The following is a 24,815-nucleotide window of genomic DNA, read 5'->3' as shown; positions in this document are numbered from 1 at the left end:
TGGGTTCGTTCCACAGCAGACAAAGGCGGGTGACAGCTGAGGATGGAACTCTGGACTCCTAACGAAGGATGGAGGAGCCACTCTCTGGCTCCTGACAGAGTCACTGGTCCACCCACCCATCCCCTCATTCAAAAGAGAAGACAGTGCTCATTTGTGGTCACAACCATTGTGTACAGACAGCCTGAATCTCTAACTTAGGTGACAAATTCCCCCCAGTTCTGTCTCCCACATGTGAAATTACCTGATCCTTGAGAGTAAACTGCCACTAAGTTACCACAATTTTGTGCTAAGTTTTATTCACAGAGGTTTCTTTCTGTAAAAGCTGAATAAACAGTAGCTAAGCAGCTCAACTTAGGCTTTTCATTGACCTAGGAGTTTATCTAGCTTAAACTAAGATTCTAGTACTGACTTGACGAACTATGTGTAAATTTCCAAACTGAGAAAATGGAAATGAGAATGAAGAAGCTTAAGAATATGAACTGTGTACTTTAAATAGGAACAGTAAAGATAAGGAAAATAAAGCAGGTGCTAGGGAGAAAAGTATAAAAGGAGCCTGAAATAGATACGGAAAAACACCTGTATTCCAAAATATCTTCAATTGCCAACTCAACAAGATGAATAAGGGTGGTCTAGCCACTTAGAAATCCACAAGGACTTTTTAAATGAAGTATTGAATAAATACATGACAAAATGCATTATGTGGAGAAATTCCAGATTTGTTTGAAGCTATAGATTGAATGAAGTGAGTAAAAAAGGTTGTAATAAAATAAATTCAGTATCTGGAAATTTCCTACGTAGAGACTTCGTCCAGTTGAGAAACTGGCTGAGAGAATGTAGTTGGGAAACCAGGGAGAAAATTAATAAATCAGCTTATCATATGAATATGGTATGTTAAGCCCACATGTTTTGCTTACTCTCTCTCCAAATTCCCTATTGGAGTGATCCAAGCCAGGGAACAGAGAAAAATGCTGTACCATTCTTGGAATTTGAAACTGGAATGAGCTTCTGGAGAAAATGGTGTTGGAGGACAGGGTGTTGATGGCAGTAGAGTGAGCGGAAGATGAGTGGCCTTCATCCCTTGGCCCCACTAAACCCTTCTAGACTGAAGCTGGGGCTACAGACCAGTAACAGAGGTGGTGCCGTGAGGAGTGCGAGTCCACAGAAAGACGAAAACAGTCGGGGCCTCCACACACTGAATACTATAGAATGGTGACCATAATGCAGAACAGCTTAGAGTTACAAAGGGAAGGTCACGACAAACCATAGCTCAGAGTGTGACTTGAATGTTTTGTTTGAGTCCTTGATGGATCAAGCAAACAAAAAATAAGTGAGGACCTACACAAATGTATGGAGGTCATTAACAAGAATGACTTAACAGATGAAGAACAAACTTGTACCCTACAAATAAAATATGTATATCCCTTTCAGATGGCCATTGGACAGTCGCAAGAAACGATAATGAACTAAGGTTGAGAAGCAATCTTAATAGATACCAATAAAACATAACACCAAAAGCAAGGACCATAAAGGTCACATATTCCAGGCACTTAAAATTTTTAAACTTGTATTTGGAGGGATAAAACCTCCCTGAAAACAAAATGTGACAAGAAATTGGGAGCAGGGGGATGTTTGCAAGGTATCTGACAGACTGCATATCCTGATCTGTGACAAATTGTTACAAATGAGTAATAAGAAGATAAATCCCAATTTGAAAAAGGAGCAAAGTGCATGAAAAGGCTACTCACACACCAAAAAAAAACTACAGATAGCCAATAGACATGATAACATGTTAACTTCTGTTATAATCAAAGAAATGTAGATTAAAGGCTATGCATAGAGTAACTGTTTTTGGTAAATGTAACTCAGTACAATCTCGTTGGAGAGCAACTTGGCAGTTAAGTACTCATTTTTAAAATTTGCTTTGACCAAGCAATTCTGCTTCTAGAAATTTATCCTAAGGAAATAATTGGACAAGTTCACAAAGGTATACAAGGATGCATATTATAGAAGCATTGTTTATAACAGTGAAAAATGGGAACAACGTCCAAAGATGTCCTTAATTGGCTTTATTCACTAAAAATGACGGTGTCTCACCATATTTTTTCATTGGAAAGATGGCAATGAAACAGCTGCAAAAAGAAGAAAGAGCATATTTATTATGATTTTTTAAATTATTTTTTTAAAAGAGAAAAGTTAGTATGTGTGTGTATTTGTGTATGTAAGCATAAGAAAATCTGAAAGTATTTACACCAAAATGTTAGCAGTGGTCGTCTCTAGGTAGTTGAATTGCAAACCTTGCATTTTTAAAAAATGCTTCTATATCATCAGATTGTTTTTCCCAGTAAGTTTAAAATTTATTTAGTCCACTAAAATAATATGGTTATTTCTGTTTTGAGAGATAATAGTGTAGCAATAACAAATGAGTCAAAATGCCATCTTTAATTGCATAATATCAAGTTTTCCTGTCAACTCTAGTAAACATTTCTTTGATGATTACGAGAACAAAATCCAAAAAAGGGTAATAGTAGAGAGGGTTCGATTCGTTTGCTTGTCCTTCTGCAGATGAATGGAACTTCTGAGTGGTACTATACCACAAAGAGCTTTGTGCTGCTCTTCTGTTTCTCTGGAAATGGGCTCTGCAGAGCTGTTCTTTTCTCTGGGGTTCTTGAAAATAATAGTATATTGCTTGGGTTTCTAAGAAATGTAAATATTGGTGCATTGTCTTCTCTTGTGGCACGTTAGGAGTGAGACTTCAGCCACGTTGTCTTACCAACCAACTAACTATTCTTAAAGAGATGAGATCAACTAGCTCAGTCCCTGGGTGACTTGGCCGTTTTACATGAAATTGCTTTTAAGGAGCTTTGTGGCCCGAGTGTTCTCCCACTTACTTTGGTTATGTGTATCTGCCTTTCATATAAAAGAGACTTTTTTCTGGAGATGGGAAAGAGGCTCTGGGGAAATGCATAAAGAACACTTTCTTTGAGTGAAGATAACCTCAAAATCTTGTCTGTGTTTATTACAGCACTTAAGTAACTATAGTTTTGTGAAACTTGCCTTCTCCCAGTTCACTCATGTGCTCATTTTATTTAACATTCTTTGGGTGCCTTTGACAGGCATGACATAGTGGGAAGGACATGAAAGTAGAAATCGGAAGGCCTAGTTTCTAGCTTTTTAGTAACTGTGTGACTCTGGGACCAGCAACTCAGCTTCTCAGTTTTCCTTCTCCATACTCAATGTTAGGGATCCCTGAGGGTCTCCCAAATAGTCTTGACTCAAAGATCAAATGAGATAATCCAGCTCTTGGAAAACCACTATGTCCTGCACCAACATCAGATGCTTCTGTGAGGGGCACGAGGTTCTGAGTTCTTTAGGGGATCCAGAGATGAACCAGATGGGATCTCTCCCTGAGGACAGGCCTCCAACTGGTCAGGAAAACAGAAAGTCAAGCAAGGGAGGGGGAGGCCAAAGGAGCTATACTATGGACTGAGTGTAGAACTATGGAGACTCGAGTTACATTACGGTGTCATCCTTTACCAGAGTTATAATAGAGCGCCTACTAGCCTTCTTGGAGGTGGCAAGGAGAAGGCAGAGGGAGGTAATCGTGTCCTGGTGGAGAGATTTATTCCCATTCTCTCATTAAATCTTGGAATTGGATCCAAGAGCTTTTTTATTGTTCCTTTATTTTTGAGGCACTCTTGCAGATCAACGTGAATAAAACTGAACCTCCTGATTCCCAATGCATTCTTTCTCCAGAATTTCGCCCAAAATGCTGATGTGGACTATTCTTGTCCATTTCTATGATTGTAATAGAAAAGAAGTCTAGCTTTATTTCTGCCTTTATAAACATATCTTGACTTAGACAAGCAGCAAAGAGGAGCAGTTTCATGAATTAAAGAACGGCAGTCTGTGAAATTCTCTTAAAACTCCAGCTGAGTATGAACATCAAAGTATATGGGAGGGAAAACTCAGACCTAATATCGCTGGCTTTTAGCCAGGCTTGAATAAATCATAAACTACCAAGTGAACTTGTGCTATGAATGGTCAAGATTTTAAGACATAGATTTATGTGCTTTTCTTGTGTTATTTTGCTTCAAATTAACACATCAGGATAGGTAGCATACAGTGCCATTAAGTATGGCAGGTGATCAGTTAGAAATGTAGTCAGCTCTAGGTTACAACAAAAACAACAAGAAAAGACTGACCATGGCATAAACAGAAGTGAAGAGGCTTCTTTGTCACTGGGAGCAAGCTGTGCTAGGATAGGCAGGTCCACCACTGGTTACTTATGAGTAAGATCATACGGTATTTGACTTTCTCCCTCTGACTGTTTCACTTAGCATAATACCCTCAAGTCCATCCATGTTGTCACAAATGGCCGGATTTCTTCATTTCTTATGGCTGAGTAGTATTCCACTGTGTATATGTACCACATCTTCTTTATCCATTTGTCCCTCGGTGGGCACCTAGATTGCTTCCAGGTCTTGGCTATTGTAAATAATGCTGCGATGAACATAGGGGTGCATGTATCTTTACACATTTGTGGTTTCATGTTCTTTGGATAGATACCCAGCAGTGGAATAGCTGGATCATATGGCAGCTCCATTCTTTATTTTTTGAGGAATCTCCACACTGTTTTCCATAGTGGCTGCACCAGTTTTGCACTCCCACCAGCAATGTATGAGAGTTCCCTTCTCTCCACATCCTCTCCAACACTTATTTCCTATTTTGTTAATTATAGCCATTCTGACAGGTGTGAGGTGATATCTCATTGTAGTTTTGATTTGCATTTCCCTGATAATTAGTGATGTTGAACATCTTTTCATGGGCCTGTTGGCCATGTGTATATTTTCTTTGGGGAAATGTCTGTTCAGATCTTTTCCCCATTTCTTAATTGGGTTTTGAGTTTTTCTGTTGTTGAGATGTATGAGTTCCTTATATATTTTGGATATTAACCCCTTATCTGATATATGGTTTGCAAATGTCTTCTCCCAATTGTTATCTTTTTGTTTTCTTGATGGTTTCCTTTGCTGTGCAGAAGCTTTTTAGTTTGATGTAGTCCCATTTGTTTTTATTTTTTCTATTGTTTCCCTTACCCAGTCAGACATGGCACTTGAAAATATGCTGCTAAGACTGATGTGGAAGAGCATACTGCCTATGTTTTCTTCTAGAAGTTTCATGGTTTCAGGTCTTACATTCGAGTCTTTAATCCATTTTGAGTTCATTTTTGTGTATGGTATAAGGCAATGATCTATTTTCCTTCTTTTGCATCTGGCTGTCCAGTTTTCCCAACACCATTTACTGAACAGACTTTCCTTTCTCCGTTGTGTGTTCTTGGCTCCCTTGTCAAAAATTAGCTGTTCATAGGTATGTGGGTTTATTTCTAGGCTCTCGAATCTGTTCCTTTGGTCTGTGTGTCTGTTTTTGTGCCAGTACCATGCTGTTTTGATAACTATGGCTTTGTAGTATATCGTGAAATCAGAAAGTGTGACACCTCCAGCTTTATTCTTTTTTCTTGGGATTCCTTTGGCTATTTGGAGTCTTCTGTTGTTCCATATACATTTTAGGATTCTTTATTCTATTTCTGCGAAAAATGTCATTGGAACTTTGATAGAGATTTCATTGAGTCATTAGATCTCTTTAGGAAGTATGGACATTTTAACTATGTTAATTCTTCCAATCCAAGAGCATGGAGTAGCTTTCCATTTCTTTCTGTCTTCTTCAGTTTCTTTCAGCAATGTTTATAGTTTTCAGTGTACAGTTCTTTCACCTCTTTGGTTAAATTTATTCCTAAGTATTTTTGTTGTTGTTGTTGCAATTATTAATGAGATTGTATTCTTAATTCTCCTTCTGCTTCATTGTTAGTGTATAGAAATGCAACTGATTTTTGTATGTTCATTTTGTATCCTGAAAATCTACTGTATTTATTTATTATTTCTTAAAGATTTTTCGGTGGATTCTTTACGCTTTTCTATGTATAAAATCATGTCATCTGCAAATAGTGACAGTTTCACTTCTTCTTTTCCAATTTGGATCCCTTTTATGTCTTTTTCTTGCCTGGTTGCTTTGACTAGGCCTTCCAATGCTGTTAAATAAGAGTGGTGAAAGTGGGCATCCTTTTCTGTATCCTTTTCCTAGAGTGATAGCTTTCAGTTTTTCTCCATTGAGAATGATATTAGCTGTGGGTTTGTCATATATGACCTTTTTACACTGAGGTACTTTCCTTCTATACCCATTTTATTCAGAGTTTTTATCATAAATGGATGCTGTATCTTGTCAAATGCTTTCTTTGTGTCTATTGAGATGATCATGTGATTTTTATTCTTCATTTTTTTAATGTGGTATATCACATTGAGGGATTTGTGAATGTTGAACCATCCCTGCATCCCTGGAATAAATCCCACTTGATCACATTGTATGATCTTTTTAATGTATTGTTATATTTGATTTGTTAGTATTTTGTTGAGGATTTTTGCATTGATGTTCATCAGTGATATTGGCCTGTAATTTTCTTTTTTTTATGTTGTCCTCATCTGGTTTTCGTATCAGGGTAATGCTGGCTTCGTAGAATGAGTTAGGAAGCCTCCCCTCCTCTTCAATTTTTTGGAAGAGCTTGAGAAGAATAGGTATTAAGTCTTCTTTGAATGTTTGGTAAAATTCACCAGGGAAGCCATCTGGTCCTGGACTTTTATTTTTTGGGAGGTACTTGATTACTGTTTTGATCTCCTTACTGGTGATTGGTCTATTCAAATTCTCTATTTCTTCTAGATTCGGTTTTGGAAGATTGTATAATTCTAAGAATTTATCCATTTCTTCTAGATTATCCAATTTGTTGGTGTGTAGCTTTTCATAGTATTCTCTTATAATCTTTTGTATTTCTGAGGTGGCCATTGTAATTTCTCCTCTTTCATTTCATTTATTTGAGGCTTCCCTCTTTTTTGCTTGGTGAGTCTAGCCAAAGATTTGTCTATTTTGTTTATCTTTTTAAAGAATCAGCTCTTGATTTCATTTATTTTTTTCTTTTTTTTTTTTTTAGTCTCTCTTTCATTTATTTCTGCTCTGAGTTTTATTATTTCCTTCCTTCTACTGATTTGGAGCTTTGTTCTTCTTTTTCTGCTTCCTTTAAGTGCACTGTTAGATTGCTTATTTGAGGTTTTTCTTGTTTGTTGAGAGAGGCTTGTATTGCTAAAACGTCCCTCTAAGAACTGCTCTTGCTGTTTCCCATAAATTTTGGCATGTCGTATTTTCATTTTCATTTGTCTCCAGGTATTTTCTGATTTCTCTGTTGATTTCTTCATTGACACAATAATTGTTCAGTAGCATTTTGTTTGATCTTAACCTATTTGTGGCTTTTATGATTTTCTTCCTGTAGTTGATTCCTAATTTCATACCATTGTGGTCAGAAAATATGCTCAGTATTATTTTGATCTCCTTAAATTTATAGAGACTTGTTTTGTGGCCTAATATGTGATCTATCCCAGAGAATGTTCCATGTGCATTTGAAAAGAATGTATTCTGTGGTTTGGGGATGGAATATTCTATATATATCTACTAAGTCCAACTGCTCTAATGCGCCATTTAAGGCCAATGTTTCCTTATTGATCTTCTGTTTGGATGATCTATCCATTGATGTAAGTGGAGTGTTAAAGTCCCCCACTATTATTGTGTTGCTATCTATTTCTCCTTTTACGTCTCTTAATAATTGCTTTATATATTTATGTGTTCCTGTGTTGGATGCATAGATATTTACAGTGTTTTATCCTTTTGTTGGATTGTTCCCTTTATCGTTATATATTGCCTTTCTTTGTCTCATGTTACAGTTTTTGTTTTAAAGTCTATTTTGTCTCATAAGTATTGCTACCCCAGCTTTCTTTTCATTGCTGTTTACATGAAGTATCTTTTCCCATCCTTTCACTTTCACTTTGTGAGCATCTTTAGGTCTGAAGTGTGTCTCTTGTATGCAACATATATATGGGTCTTGTTTTTTATCCATCAACCACCCTATACCTTTTGGTTGGAGCATTTAGTCCATTGAAATTTAAAGTAGCTATTGATAAGAATGTACTTATTGCCATCTTTTTACTTTTTTTCTGGGTGTTTTAGTAGTTCTTCTCTGTTCCTTTATTCTTCTCTTGCTCTCTTGCCTTGTGGTTTGATGGCTTTCTTTAGTATTATGTTTGGGTTCCTTTCTCTTCATTTTTTGTGTATTTGTTATAGGTTTCTGTTTTGTGATTACCATGAGCTTCATATATAATTACCTACATATACAGCATTCTGTATTAAGTTGATGGTTTCTTTAGTTTGATCTCTTGCTAAAAGCTCTACTCTTTTACTCCCCTCCTCCCATATTTTATGTTTTTGATATCATATCTAACCTCTTTTTTTGTGCATGTGTATCCATTACCCTCTTATCACAGAAATAGATAATTTTAGTGCTTTTTTCATTTGACTTCATATTAGCTTCATAGGTGGTTGATCTACTACCTTTACTGTATATTTGCCTTTACCAGTGATTTTACTGCCTTTTGTTGTTGTCGTTAACTTTCTTAATCATATTCGTGGTCCTCTCTTTTTCACTTAAATAAATCCCTTCAGCATTTCTTGTAAGGCTGATTTCTTGGTGATAAACTCCTTTAGTTTTTGTTTGTCTGGGAAACTCTTTATCTGTCCTTCCATTCTGAATGATAGCCTAATGGGGTTTCCTTTGTATGTAACTTGTTGTATTTCTCTTGCGGCTTTTAAGATTCTTTCTTTATGTTTAATTCTTGACATTTTAATTATAATGTATTTTGGTGTGGACCTCTTTGGGTTTATCTTGTTTGGTGCTCTCTGTGCTTTCTGTGCCTGGAAGTCTGTTTCCTTCCTTAGGTTAGGAAAGTTTCAGCTATTATTTCTTTGAATAGCTTCTCTGCCCCTTTGTCTCTCTCTTCTCCTTCTGGAACACCTATAATGTGGATGTTAGTGTACTTGATGTTGTCCCAGAGCTCCCCTAGACTGTTCTTGTTCTTTTTAATTGTTTTTTCTTTTATCTGTTCAGTTTGGGTGATTTCCTTGATTCTTTCCTCCAGCCCACTGATCCGTTCTTCTGTATCATCTACTCTGCTTTTGAGTCCCTCTAGTGGATTTTTCATTTCCAGTATTGTATTCTTCATTTCTGATTGGTTCTTTTTTATATTTTCCAATTCTTTGTTGAAGTTGTCACTGAGTTCATCAATTCTTCTCCCAGGATCAGTGAGCATCCTTCAGACTCTTAGTTTGTACTTTGTCAGGTAGATTGTTTATCCTGTTTCATTTAGTTTTTTTCTGGGATTTTGCCCTATTCCCTTACTTAGAACATATTCCTTTGTCTCCTCATTTTGCCTGTTTGTGCTTCTATCTATGTATTAGGTAGGTCAGCTACATCTTCTGGTCTTGGAGAGATGGCCTCATATAAGAAATGCCTTATGAGGCCCAACAGTGTGCTTCCCTCTCTTAACAAGTTCAATATGTTCCAGGAGTGTCCCCTATGTGGGCTACATGTGTCCTTCTGTTGTGACAGGGTTGCTGTTCCTGCAGGTGTCCAGGGAGACTAGGCTGTCGCCCTGGCTGGCTGGTTGTAATGCTCAGCAGCATGGGGCTGCTATGGACCCTTCAGTCACTTTATTGGACATGGGAAACCCCAGCACAGTTGGCTGTAAGGTCTAATAGCACATTCCTGTTGCACATTTTCTGTTAAGTGAGTAGGCCCCCAGCATGGCTGATTGCTAATTTCAGGGGCTTACAATTGCTTTAGGCCTCCGGCCCGCAAGGCTGTTGTCAGCTCTCTCAGGATTGCAGCTGAGTGGGGCCAGCCTCAGGCATGGGAGTGCCCAGTTGTTTCATGTTTTGGAAGGTTGGGCCAATCCCCTATGTGGCTATTTGAGCAGCACAAGTCTGCTGCAGCTGACAACAGGGCCACACAGCCCATTGACAGAGTCCTGCCCTGTGCCCACACGCTGACCCACTGAAGCAGACCCAGTTGCCCCACTGCAGAGGCCCCACACACTCCACCAATGCAGACCCACCCCTCACCCACACCCTGTCTCACAGAGGAAGACCACTTGCCTGGCTACAGAGTTTCCAGGCATCCCACTTATGCAGGCCCACAAGTTGCCTGAGGGCATGCTGTTGGGTGGGCCCAGTCCCTGGGCGGGCTGCCTGTCCTGGCTGAGCTGGACTAAGGGGTGCTCTCGTTGGTGGGGCAGACCCTGGGCTAACAGGCCAGGGGAAGGACTCCAATGGCATCTGCCAGAGTCTGGGTCAGCATGCCTGTACTAGGTCACAATAATGGGTGCTGCCAATGTCTCAGTCCCTGGGGAGGTCTCACCTCTCACCAAGATGTGCACAGAGCCTACCAAGTGAGTCTCTTTCCAACAAAGGACCGGGCACCTTTCTTTCTGGTGATCTTAGGTTGCTTTCCAAAATGAGTCCATTTGTGCATGAGCCCTTTAACTGCAGGCTTCTTTTCTCTTATGTTCTATCACTTTTCTGGGAGTATTCCTTGTTGTAGTTAATAGCCAGAAAAGCCGGATATTATGACACTTGTCTCAGTTGTGCTGAGTCCAAAAGCTGCTTATTGTGGTAAGGCTCCCCCACTCAGATCCCCCACTCCTCCAGGGAAGGCTGTGAACCTTAGGATTGCTCCTGGCCAGCCATGAGGTGCTGTGGCTTGAAGATGGCTTTTTTCTCTCCAGAAAGGAATTTCTGCCTCTTCCACCTCAGCCAGCACCACCCCTTGTTGTGGGGGTTCTTTTTATCCAGTTTTCAATTCTCTCTCAGGGGCAATTGTTCCAGGAGTAGTTGTAAATTTGTTGTGTCCGTGGGAGGAGGTGAGTTCAGAGTCTGCCTACACCACCATCTTGACACAGTCCCTGGGAATCTTCTCCTGGGTTTTAGGGGACTCAGAAGGCTCTGTGGGTGTCTGTTGCGTCTTCTATTCTCCTCTCATAGCTTCTCACCTCTTCAGTCCTTGTATAGTCTCCTCAGAAGCCAATGATTTTTAAATTAACTCTAAATGAAAATTATTCAAAACTGCAGTGTTTTCTTCTCCATCTTAGAGTAATAGAAGGGCAAAAAGATAGTGTTGGTTAAGAGGTTTTGGAGACAGGCAAGGCTGACTTCTCATTGAGTCTTTACCAGTTACTATCTCCATATTCTCATTTATTAAGAAGAAAAAACTTTCCTGCTTCATAGAGTTATTGTAAGGATAGAATTAAGGAAGACAGTGTGGGTCTTGCACTTAGCACAGTCTTTGGATATGGCCTAGACCCAACAACTGGTGGGCAGCTTTATTAATAACAATAAACGAGGTGTAAGCACTGGATTTCTAAGACCAGCAGTACCGAATATGACTTTTCCCTTCCTTTTATTGAACATTCAGTTAATGCAGAGGTTGAGGCTCTTACATTTTCTTCTTCTATTCGTTGTCCAAGTGCAAAACCTTAATTTAAACCTGTTAGTTAAACAGTAATTAGTCATTATTGGGAAAAAGCTTACATTTTATAATCTTGAGCCCAAGCCCATGTTGATCCTCTTTGTGGACAATGTTTCATCTTTAAATAACATCTTAATCTGCAAGACGCAAGTCAGGGTAACTACTCCTTATTTTTCTGATTCAGCAAAGGATGATTAAGGAAAAATATTAAATGCATCAAAGACTTCACAGAATATTGCAGCATCTCCTTTGTCTATGTCAGTTAGGCCCCTTAATAGGAATTGTCGTTGAAGAGTGGTACTGGACCACTTGAGAAGAGCAGTACCAAGTACTGTGACAGACAAGCCCCAGCCTGGTTGGCCCTGGGAGTATTTACATTGACCCATATCAACTACAGTGAAAATGTGCCCATATTTTAACCCCCTCTCATAGATTATAAAATCCTTGAGCAGTTGTCTCTAAAAAAGTAATTGTGTCTGCCTTCAAACGGTTTACAATTACATAGTACTTAATTGGTACCCAGTAAAACACATGAATTTTACTGACTTGAGGCACAACCATTAAAATTACATTATGATGTAAATATTTTCAGTATTTAATGCCTGAGCATTAAAGACTATTTGGAAAATAAGAAAAAAAAAACTTTTAAATTGTCCAATTTCCCACCACCAAACAGCTACTGTAAACATTGTGATGAATTTCCTTTATGTCTCATTTTGTGGATTCTTTTTAATTTTTATTTTTATTTATTTATTTTTGGTGAGGAAGATTGGCCCTGAGCTAACATCTGTTGCCAATCTTCCTCTTTTTGCCTGAGGAAAACTGTCGCTGAGCTAACATCTGTGCCAGTCTTCCTCCATTTTGTACTTGGGACCTGGCCACTGCATGGCTTGATGAACGGTATGTAAGTCTGTGCCTGGGATCTGAACCCACGAACCCCGGGCTGCCAAAGCAGAGCACACAAACTTAACCACTACACCACCCAGCTGGCCCCTCATTTTGTGGATTTTTTTAATCTCATTTTATCATTTGCATGTTAATTTAATTGTATTACCTTCATAAATATTTTAAATATGGATAATCTGTCAAGCGGCTATTTTACTTAAGCATTCCATTTTCCCTATAATTTGACATTGAAATGGTTACCAATTACTATTATAAGTAAACCAATATTCACCATATTTCATAAAATTGTCTTTGAATTTAGGATTATTTCCTTAGGATAGATTCCAAGAAGTAAGAATAATGAGTGAAAGGGTTTCAACTCACGAGCAACGTATGAGTGAATACTCATTTCCAAGTACATTTGACAACTCTAAGTGTTAACTTTAAAAAAAAAAATTGCTGCTTTGATAGGAAGATTGTTTTAAATTGCATGTATTAGATTGACTGAAATGCTTTCTAGAACATGGCAAGGTTTAAACAAGTAAAATGAAACTATTTTGGTGCATGATATGAAATGAAGAGGTTAACTTATACATATAGTTGTTTTTAATTTTCCGATTTCCACCTCTTTCAGTTTTACAGGAGATTCTAAACTGGCCTCAAGTATGCGCTATGTGGAGACCCAATCAATGCAGACAGGAGCATCCTATATGATTCAGTTCAGTTTGGTGATGGGCTGTGGCAAGAAATACACTCCTCACATGGACAACCAGGTGAAACTGGAGTACTCAACCAACCACGGCCTTACCTGGCACCTCGTGCAAGAGGTCAGTCTATTTTTTTTAAAGCTTGTGATAGGTAGCCCCTTCTTTTTCCATAGGAAGCAAAAGAATTACAATTCTACAGGTTTAGGTTTGGTTGAAAAGGAACATTGTTATTTGTAAGAGAATTGACGTAAAGTCAGTCTTGCAGCAGATTCCAAGGATGCCACATTCTGCACCATCAGATACTAAAGGATAATTGACAGTAAAAAAGAAATGGGAATAACCTCAGGACTGCATACTCTAGGATGGTGTTTTCTCTGATCCTCTTCCTATGTAACGTCTCTTTCTTCTTTCCCTGTAGCGTGTCTTCATCGGTTCTTTTCTAAGTTTCTTTACCCATAGGTAGACTCTATTAAAAATATGGTGTGTCTTGTCTTAAAAAACAAAAAGGAAATACATAGATCCAGTTTCTTGGAATAAAATATACTTCTTTATATATACATACTAGTAATCTGACATTGCAATAAATGCATAAATATCATAGGGAATAGAATAACTTTACCAAATGCCAATGTTATGATAGCAGGTCAAAAAGTGGATCTGGAAGACATTTAATTCCATTGTGGCATCTCATTTCCCAAATATTTTAGCTTCATGGAAGGAAAAAACCATGGATTGCATCCCTATTGCAAATGGTTAAGATTATGACATTAGATCTCTCTAAGGTCTTTTTCACTTATGGTGAGCCCCTGGAGGAAATAGAAGCTGGGTTTAATTTTTGCCTGACTCTCTTTTAGGAATGCCTTCCGAGTATGCCAAGTTGTCAGGAGTTCACATCAGCAAGTATTTACCATGCCAGCGAGTTCACACAGTGGAGGAGAGTCACAGTGCTTCTTCCCCAGAAAACTTGGTGAGACATGACATCTTCAGACATCATCGTCGCTTTAACTTTTACCATCTCTGTTAGCATGACTTGAATATGAAGAAGAGTTAAGACAATGGCAAGATGCATGCATTTTATTTTCTTTCATCATCAAAAGACCCAGATCTTTCTTTTGTACTGAGGATACTTGAAAAATAGAGCTAATGAAAATTTGGTTTTCAAACCAAATTTTCCTAGGTTTTTCTGACCTCTCTTTTTGCCCCAACTTTTCTTTTTATGGAAGAACTCAGTGAGCCTATTCCTTTAGGTTTGACATATAAAAGGGAATGACACCAGAATCTAGACTCCTATGTCAAGACAGTTTGGATTGCAAGGCTGTTCTCTTGCTGTGAAGTCCTACTTTCTATTTCAAAAGCCTAATATACACTCTTTTTCTCTATTCACATTCTTTTAGTAACAATAAAAATCATTCCGCAGGAAGCCTCAGTAACTAGGAATAAAATTAAACATTTGAAAATGTGAAAGAGAAAAGCACATTTTTTTCCCCAAATACAGTATTACACTGTTTCGTGTTAGGTTGATCGCTCTGAGTACAGTATGAGGAATAGGTTGTAGGAGAAAGAGTGCAGACAGGGTGACCAGTCAGGCGGTTCCAGGCATTACCTGTTTAGGTGACTTGGAGTATGACTGTAGCAGACATGGCAAGAATCGTCATTTGTGAAATATGTTTTAATCAAATAGGGCTGGATGGACTAGATGGACTACGTGGGGACTGTGATAGAAAGGGAAAAATCAAAGACAGTTTCTAAATTCTGAGCCTGGGAAGATTGTTGGATGGCAGTACCAATGACAGGGATGGGAAAGACTGAAGAAGGTGTGGTTTTGGGGCAGGAAAGTAAGAGTTCTGTTTTTGTGATATGAAGTTTGCCATATTTACCTATCCAAGCAGAAATATCAAGAAGCCAATGAGGTTTGGACTGAAGAGTTAAATACTATAAGTACTCTTTAAAGCCCTGGGACATGATGAGCTTACCCAAGAAAGAGTCTTGGACTAGAAATGAGAAAGCCTGAGTTCTTAGTATATCTCTACGAATGATTGATTAACCATGTGATTTTAACCATTCACAACCTCTTCAACCCTGATTCCTTATGAGTATAATGAAGAGGTTTAATGAGATGATCTTAAAGATCCCTTGTGGGTCTGAAATTCTAGGATTCTGTGATTTGTGTAGTAGGAAAAGCATACAAGAGACAACAATTACATTTTTCGGTGGTATCTGCCTTCCAAGAGCCCTTTTGTGAAGAGAAAATTACTAAATAAACCCTTCTCTGATTATTTTATATGGAAGTTAGGCTCTACACAAAAACAGTTGTTTAGATAAACACTTAGAATTATTATTATACCTCTTTTAGTGGAAGATTGAATTACTGCATTATATAAGATGCCTCCTTGATTATTTTTGAGGATTCATCATTATGTCAGTTGGAATAAAATGCTTGAAATTTGATTTCCACAGATTTTTTATATCCAACTGTGAGCCATTTCCTCAATACTCTATTAATGCTTTGTATAACAATTCGCTACTTTCTCTAACATCCTACTTTTTTATGTCTACTGCTGGGAATATAATCAAGACTTTCATCTAATTTCAATGATATTCCAAGCGTATCTATCAAGATTCTAAAAACCAACACATCAAGCAGTTGAAATACTGGTCGGATTGTTGCAAAGCTACTGAGGTTTATTTTTTTTTTCGTTTTGTTGCCGTTAAGTACATTACTCTCGTTATTTAAAAAAACACTGATTTTTATTCTCTGACATGTGGGATACAATTTCAAAATTATGATGGAAAGATAATATTGATGGTGTATTTTAGAGATGTCTTTTCATCCCCAGAAATGTTATAAACTATTATTCGTAATTAACGTAGTTTAGGCAGTATCCTAAAAATATTGTCATTTATCAAAAAAACCTTTGCAGGTTATTTTACACTCAAATTATATGTCACATTGTTATTTCTTAGCTGAAAAGATAGTTGAAAGTTTTGGCATTGTCAGAAAAGGTCAGTTCTCATCAATGTTTACTAGACATTTGAGAGAAAATAGATTGACCCTTAAACTGTTTCCAGTGCAGTGGGGTACTCATTAGATGTTGGGCAGTTAAATAGAATTGTAAGTCAATGTGCCTCAGTGAACCAAAGAGATATTTTATTACAGTGTATCTCTTTTTACAAACAGAAAAAAATCTACTTCATTATTCCTCTATTTGCCTTTAAGTGCATGTAAGTAATTAATTGAATTTTGCTTTTCCAAATTTCCTTCGAAGCCCTGGATAAAGAAAGTAAAAATATTTTTTAAAAACAAACAACCCCCAAGAGGATATTTATTTTAACACTCCTAGGAACACTTAAACTAAACATTATTTCTAAATTTCAAAGAAAAAATAGTGCTCAGCTGGTGATTGTCATTGTTTTGGATCTGTAATGCTTAAAAGCTCAGCTATAAGGATAAAGTACGTTTATTCTCCTTGCCATTCTTGATAACTTTTGCAAATAGCTTGTTTTTCTCGAGCATTGGAAAAAGAGAGGCCCGTTGAGTTTGAAGCAGAATTCCTTTTGGCAGATCTTTGTTCTGCTGTTTTGCTTTCAAGCATATGCACCTATAAACTGAATGCATTCAAGCAAATGTGGTCCCTACATTATTAAAAATCTGTTAACTTTGGAAAATATGCTAGATAGGAAGATAGGACAACTTAAGAGTGGAAATATTGAATATGAATACACCTGCTCAGAGAAATTCTATTGCATATGAACTGAACATTTGTTACCCAATGAAAATTAATTTTGTCTTTATGAGAGACATTTACATAAGAACAGGGTCTAATGAGACCCAAACAGCCATCAGTTGCTGATTTCATAAACAAATCAACACCGAATGACTGAATGAGTTTCGGAATAATTGGGTAAATGTGATTATAGTAACTCTGAAGGTGGAAAATACCGTTTAGTCAGCCTTCGTTTCCCTTGATTCCTCAGGTTACCTAACTATCAAGAGAGGAGTCAATGCTATTTTATTTCAGTCTAGAAGTTTATATGGGGGGAAAAAATCAAGTAAAGAAAAGACTGTCAACTTTTGTTGCCCTGGGAAATCCATAGTTTGGATTTGCAATGGAAGTCAACTTCACTTCATGATCCACACAGCGGAAGTCTCACTTTCAGACTCCAGCCAAAGGACGCAAGACTTTTCTCCTAAGAATACTTAGTTTTGAGAGCAAGGGAGAGAATTGGCAGATTAAATATTTGTATTGAGGGCAATATTTAGCCGTGATGCAGCTGCAAATGAGTGGGATCGCACCTTCTCCTGGGTGACCAGCTGGAGGTGACTCAAACCGCTAATTTTTTTCTCACAAAAAACAAAGCCAATATTCCCCCTCTTTTTGCTTCCTTTTCTGTTAATTAACATCGGCACATTAAACTGTGGATGGTAATTTTAAATGGAATAATCCACTTTAAGCTTTTTATCTTAAAGAAATGTTAATGTTTTTCAAGAGTTCAGAAGATACACGTAAGGATTAATTTAGTTAGAAAAAGAATTTAGAATGTCTACATGTGACTGTTTAGAAGCATCCGTACACTGGAAAATCCAGGGCAGGTTTCTGAAACCCTCTACCCCCATTTTAATGTTTGAAATATCAAAACTTCAAAATAATGTATGCCATGGGTTTCAGGTAGGCATGTGACTGTAAAGAAAATAAAATCACCTCGGTCAACCAACCACCAGAGTAATCATTAAATTTGTGAGCTGGAAGGGATCTTAGACGTCAGTTAGCCCAAGCCCTTTATTTGAGAGGCTAGGAACTAGAAGCCCCTGAAGGCTTAAATTTCTCACTAAAGGTCACACAGCTGATAAATTGCACAGCCAGGATCCTGGGGGTCGGGTCCCCTGACTAAGAACACATTATTCACTCCATTACCTACAGAAGTTAGAAACAAGCTGCCCTTTCCTGGCCTGTCCTCCGTTCATTGACTCATTTATTTAGCAGACTTTTTTTGGACACCTACTTAATTCCGTTCCTGTGCAAACTATTGAAACAACAGATATCCGTCTCCCCAAAAGAGCTCACAGTCTAGACACCTGTGGCCCTAGACTTGACTTGGATTATAATCAATCTTAAGAGAATATAGTCCTCTCTCCTTTTCATGACGCTGGTGCGTGAGTCTTAATTTACTTCTTTTCTGTGGGGCTCTGTGCTCCACAACAATGTACCTACTTTTATAGCAGGATTTTCTAGAAACCATTTCTTAATGGGACTATGAAAATTGCGATGGCTGTTAGATTACAAATAGAAACTATTTCCATAGCGAGGTGCATCTGTCTCATTTGTACCATGACGAGCACTCAGATGCAGCGGACCTCAGTGAACCCTGGAATTGTCCTACTAGGAAGGAAAAAGCAACCTGTTAGCCACAGATCATTGGTAAAATAAACAATAAAGGCTTAGTCTGGATTTTAACAGTCTGTTATGTACTTAGGGAGTATTTAATATGTGGGTAATTGATGCAGTAGACTTTAGTGGATCGTTCGGAGCCGTTAAGATTGAGTCTATCTGTAGATGGTGTGCTTAGAGAGGTTTTAATCGGTGGAACTGAGCATGCACGTTAATCCTGCAAATCCTTTTCGTTTTCTTTTGTTTTGCACTTTGACTAATAAGAACTAATCACGGATCCTTGAAAGTTTCTAGAGGTGAAAAATATAAGGTGACTTTAAAAGGATTTTTTGTGGTGATCAATGAATGGAAGCCTTGACATTGCTCTCAGAATATCCTCTTCCTTAGACTTTATGGCTGGTTTAGATGAATCCAGGTCCCAGGTGTTTCTCTCTGTGTAATGGACTGATTAACTTTTTATCTCCACTTAACATCAGCTTGTCCATGAAACCCAAGCAAGTTAATGTTTCAGAAATAATAAGCAGAATTTAGCACCCAGATGTTCTTACTTGTAATACAGCACATTGTAGCATGAGCCCTCACCCCCACACAATACCCCTGAGCAAAACTTTTGTTTATATTGAGCACTAACTAGAAGTCTTTAGATAACTACTGATGTGTTCATTGTAAGAAATTCTATTATCCTAAGCTAAACACCTCACATTTTCATCTGTGAAAGAAAGGCTGTTTAGTATATATCTTTACTTTTTTAAAAATATTCTTTCTTACTTCCTGTCTTTTCCTAGCGTCAAATCTCTGTGCAACAACAAAAAAAAATTCTCCTATTTTGATTTTCTTTAAAACATATCAAATTAAGTTAAAATTGAGGTATATACAAAATAGGCAGTTTTCTAACTTTCCTTCATGATAGAATTGTTGCATTGCATAGCAGTTGAGTGGAAATTAAACCGCTAAAGAGAAACGACTGGCAGCTAAATACAAGCTCCAGAAAGTTAGTCATCTGAAAGAATTTGGGCTCTGGCCTTCTTCACTCTGCCACCACATGTCAGTTGACATATTGCGTTTCTCTCTGTACCTTGTTTCTAGGTCCAGTGCCACCCGCTTCCGTTGGAGTCAGAGCTATTACACAGCCCAGGACGAGTGGGCTCTGGACAACATTTACATCGGGCAGCAGTGCCCGAACATGTGTGGCGGGCATGGCTCGTGCGACCGCGGCCTGTGCAGGTACGCACAACAGAGCATGACTGGTTTCCTGCTTCTCGGGATCCGTGTGTGTAGGGGACCACAGCACTTGTCATCGGAGCTCTACGGATAGACTGACAAATGCTGAAATAACCCGAAGAAAATGATCTTCGTTTCTGTTATTTTAGATGTAAAAGATACTGTTGCATTTAAATAAGTCTAAAGCCATATATTCTAAACTTGAAAATCTAACCCCAAGACGAGGCCTCCTGGGTTTAAATTTCAGTTTGTTCATTAACCCCACAATCCTCTTTGGTGGTTAAAAGAGCCTTGGTATAGTTTCCCTTTCCTTCCCCTGGCTGTCTTAAAGCGCCAGTCAGACACTGCTACACGCTCTCCTACAGCACTTCGCCAGAAGCTCAAGGTTGTATACAGGGGGCAGTGGGGATGATCGCTAATGAGGAGGAGAGAGGAACACACTCGAATACTTACTCTAAATGAGACATCGTTTAATCAGAAAGAGGAACTGTAAAACGTGGCCAGAGTTACGTGTTGGTTGAGCAGACAGACATTTGTATGTGACTTTTTACGGCTGCAGGAGAATCCCGCTCTCCTTCCCCATGACGCCCCCAAGCACATCCATATCCTTCTTCATTACTACTTGACACGTCAGTTCTACCGTTACAGCACTGTTCTTTTCAGAAAGGATTCTATCCACTTTTTTTGCAGTGTGAGAAACTGAAGGTTGTTACCACCCCATACACAGATGAACACCGTACAGAAAAATCTAGTGTGACTGCTGAGCCCCGAGCACAGTGAGACAGGAAATGCTGCAGGTCGCATGGCCGTGGCAGTCACAGATGAGACTGTGACTTCTTTACTTGGCCCTCCTCTCCCACAGGTGTGACCAGGGATACCAAGGCACTGACTGCCAACCGGAAGCTGCTCTTCCGTCCACGATTATGTCGGATTTTGAGAACCAGAATGGTTGGGAGTCTGACTGGCAGGAAGTTATTGGGGGAGAAATTGTAAAACCGGAACAAGGGTGTGGGGTCATCTCTTCTGGATCATCTCTCTATTTCAGCAAGGTATGACTAAGACCTGGGCATTTGTGATGGCTGAGGCATGACTTTGGGGGGACTCAGTGATCAGAGCAATGACTCTTTCAATACGTGACCGATTTATGGAGCAGCCTGAACTCGGAAGGTACAAATATGAGATGGTTTTCTTTTTCCCCCACATTCCCTGCTTTTAACTGGGCTTTGTCAAATTCCTATTACTTAACTATGTTTGGGAAACTCATAGTTTTATGCTTGTTTTTGGTTACTACAAATCCAGGCTAGCCCAGTTTAAAATTCCTGCCCCTCTTGTATTTGATTTAAATCTCACGGCTTTCCTTTCCTCCAGTGCCAGCCGGGTTTCTGTCTTGAGGGTCTCTGAGTTGGCAGGATCTTGGCCTCTTCCCATCCCAGCCTTTGGAGGGTGTGTGGGCGCCGGCCTGTGGGTGAGGGGTGAGCGGTGGAGGTAGTGGTGGAACATAGAGGTTAGAGCAGCGACTCTGGAGCCCGCCTGTTTCCATCAGATTCTACCACTTCCTAGCTGTGTAACATTGAGCAAATTCCTTAACTTCTCTGTAAGTTGGCTTCCTCATCTGTGAAGTGGAGAGAATAAGAGTATCTACCTCATACGGATTATTATGCCGATTAAATAACTTAGAACTTGTAAATCACGTACAACAGTGCTTAACACATAGAAGCACTTCTATATTAAAATTGTGAGTCCATTAATCTCAAGAATATGATTGGAGGAAGAAGGAATAATGGTGAGGTTGAGGGTGTACAGAGCTGCTCCTGGGGAACTGACCAGCTGTCCATGGTGAGCAGACATCTCGGGTCCTATTTTGGCTCCGTTTGGTGGCTGCTGGTGGCATCTGCTGATGTGGGACTGTCTTAGTCAACTTGGGCTTCTATAACGAAAATACTATAGATTGGGTGGTTTAAAGAGCAAACAGTTTTTTCTCACAGTTCTCGAAGCTGAGAAATCCAAGATCAAGGCACCTGCAGATCTGGTGTCCGGTGAGGACCCGCTTCCTGGTTTGCAGATGGCCATCTTCTCATATCCTCATGTGGTGGAGAGAGCAAAGAGGAGAAAAGCAGGCTCTCTCAAGTGTCTCTTCTTATCAGGGCACTAATCCCATCATGAGAGGTTAGAGGAGGGGAACCACCTCCTCTCCTCCCTTGCTACAGTCAAGGCAGGACATTCTTTTCTTCCTCCCTCCTCCAATTCATCTCTTCATATAGTCTTCAAAAGGACAAGGGGGGAGCAGGGCCACTTCTCCAACCTGAGCAACGTATCTAATTATTGGCAGCTCTCTTTAGAATGTGGGATGCTTAACACCACTTCTTTCCAACAAGGACTATAGCCACTAGTTCAAGGACAACTGGAAATGTCCTCCTCCACATCGCCTAACAAGTTCACAGGTGTGGGTGATATACGTAGGGCTCGTGTGTTCCTGAATCTGTTTGGGCAGAAATCCAAAACGTTATTTTATGCAAATACAAAAATAGGTACAGGTTTTGTTTTGATTCAGGTGCAGAACAAAGAATTGTCAAGTAAACAAGATAGAGAGTGATAAAAAATCAAGGATGGATCTTATTTAACGATATTTTTTATCCATTGACATTGAAGCTCCCCCGATCATTGTCGTTAGAGATAATAGTCAATAAGTGACCCATACACATTGCGTAGATCTGGATACACTGTATAATTGTGCAGAAATGGGAAGATTGTGTCTCCCATAAGCATCAATTTTAAAACAAGATATGAATCCCTAACCAATATATATCCACACACCCCAGTAAACGTGTGCATACACACAGATATTATAAATATATAATGGTTACATATCAATATTTCTTCCACTTAATTCATGATCATCACTGGAGTCAAACTACGTGGCTTGGTACCTGGGCTCCAAAAGTCATTAACTGGTTCTCCTTGCAGAGTTATAACATCTTTTTTATGTCTCAGTTTTCTCAAGTGGGATGTTGGGAGGATTAAGTGAGTAAATGCAGGTAAAGAATGAAGAACAGTGTTGAGCACATAGAAATAGCTCAATAAGTGTTAGCTACGATAATTACCTTTTATGAGAATGAATTTCAGGTTGTTGCCATTTCATATTTCCATACAGATGCCCTGCCGCTAACGTACAGTCAGCATTTCAAAAGGAAAATCCTCCCCTTCCCTTCCCAAACCAGCTTTCTCCCTACATTTTTGTGTCAAGATCTGAGGATCATTTCTTTTTATTTTTTTCTCTTGGATCGATCAGATCTGTTTTGAATTCTAAGCGAGAGAAACTAACTTAAGCAAAAAAGGAGGACATTTGGTTCATGTCATCAAAACACAGGGACGGCTTAGATGAAACTGGCCTCAGAGATACCTGGAACCAGAAACTCAGATGCCCACAGAGCTCTCTCCTTGAGAGAAGACTGCTTTCAGGTCAGCTCTCATTAGAAGAGTAGAACCGTGGCCACGGAGCTTTCTGAGCAGCATCATAGGAATATCTGGGGAAGGTTCCTGGCGTCCCGGGGAGTGGTGTACTGTCATTGGCATAGCCAGGGTCGTGTACTCACTCCTTTGGCAGAGAAGTGGGGTACACAGTTTGGCCGCCCCCACCACCAGCATGATTAACATAGAGGGGCCAGAGGCAAGGGTCCTTCAACCTTTTGCAAACCACCCTAGATTAATTTATCTAAGAATGTGTTTCTAGCCTGTCACTCCCCTGTCACAAATGTTCAGGATGGTCTCCAATGCTGTTGCCCTAACTACATAACTTATTTTCTTTCTCCAAACCTGAGCCCTCTGCTCCAAACAGGAGGCTATCCTCATCAACCCAGGTTTTGCCAATTTTCCTGTCTTGGCTTACTCTCCGCTGCCTACCTTTATGCCTTCCATCATCTCTGCATCCCGATAAACCTTGCAGCATCCTGCTCAAATCCTGCAGTTTCCATGGAGCTTTCTGGGACTATGGCAAACTGCACTGATCTCTGCTTTCTTTGAATTCCTCTCTCATTTGTGTTCTATACATATATAGATCGTATTTTTTTTATTGTTTTTATTTTTTGGTGAGGAAGGTTGGCCCTAAGCTAACGTCTGTTGCCAATCTTCCTCTTTTTGCTTGAGGAAGATTGTCGCTGAGCCAACATCTGTGCCAATACTCCTCCATTTTGTATGTGAGATGCCACCACAGCATGGCTTATGAGTGGTGCTAGGTCTGCACCTGGGATCTGAACCTGCAAACCCCAGGCCACTGAAGTGGAGTGTCGAACTTAACCACTACGCCACTGGGCCAGCCCCAGATCATATTTTAATTTTTATTCTCATAATACCCAGCAAAATGCAGAGTCCTACTGACTGAGCTAACTCTAGATAAGATGTTCAAGTCAGACATACTTGTCATGTGCTAGGTGTTTATGTATCAATAAATACCCTTGAGACTGAATCAGTTGGAGACTTGATAAATGGTCATGTGACCAAATGGGGCTCAACAAGGCCTAGGACTTGGTCTCCAACCCTACGTTGTCATTAGTTCACTGCACATTTCCATGAACTCTCCTTTCAAGTTTGGTTTTGTAACACATGGGGTCACGCCTGGTATAATCGGCACCCAATGATTATTTGTTGAAGAAAGGAATGTATGAACAGATGAAGGAAAATTGGAAAACATAAGGTTCTGAAGAAAGGGTTATTTTCAAATAAATGTAGTAGAATTATTACTCTAGTGGCATTTTGATTAAAGGAGATTTAGTGGGAGGGTAAAACATGAAGATTTATGAAGTGTTTTAGAGGTTTTGTTATAAAGGCTCTAGATTCTGAAGGCATTTCCTTTAAAATTTGTTTTATTTTCTCTAAACCCTTAAAGCAGTGAGCCATTTTAACCTAGAATGTTGGGGGGAAATTGGAGAGCATTTTCCACACTCCAGGAATGAGAGAGCCTTAACCTATTACTCCAGCATACACACGTACACACATTGCATGTGTATATATACACACACACATATATATATACACATCATATGTGTATATATACACACACGTCTATACACATACACACATTACGTGTGTATGTATACACACATATATACACGTGCACACATCGCATGTGTATGTATGCACACACCTATAAACGCATGCACACATCACATG

General features: G+C 39.1%; 1 protein-coding gene across 1 annotated transcript in view; it reads left to right on the top strand.

Annotated features, from left to right (window-relative positions):
* Positions 1-24,815, top strand: part of RELN (reelin) — a 461,988-nt gene that overhangs the window by 328,974 nt on the left and 108,199 nt on the right. The window contains exons 21-24 of the mRNA XM_046670156.1: positions 12,969-13,161; positions 13,896-14,008; positions 19,515-19,652; positions 20,512-20,698. Coding sequence (XP_046526112.1) covers positions 12,969-13,161; positions 13,896-14,008; positions 19,515-19,652; positions 20,512-20,698 — 631 coding nt within the window. The remainder of the gene's footprint in view (positions 1-12,968; positions 13,162-13,895; positions 14,009-19,514; positions 19,653-20,511; positions 20,699-24,815) is intronic.

Source organism: Equus quagga, chromosome 8 (genome assembly GCF_021613505.1).
Source record: "Equus quagga isolate Etosha38 chromosome 8, UCLA_HA_Equagga_1.0, whole genome shotgun sequence".
In the NCBI taxonomy this organism is placed as follows: Eukaryota; Metazoa; Chordata; class Mammalia; order Perissodactyla; family Equidae; genus Equus; species Equus quagga.
Note: the sequence above shows the minus strand (reverse complement) of the source record. Positions and strands in the feature narration are given on the sequence as shown.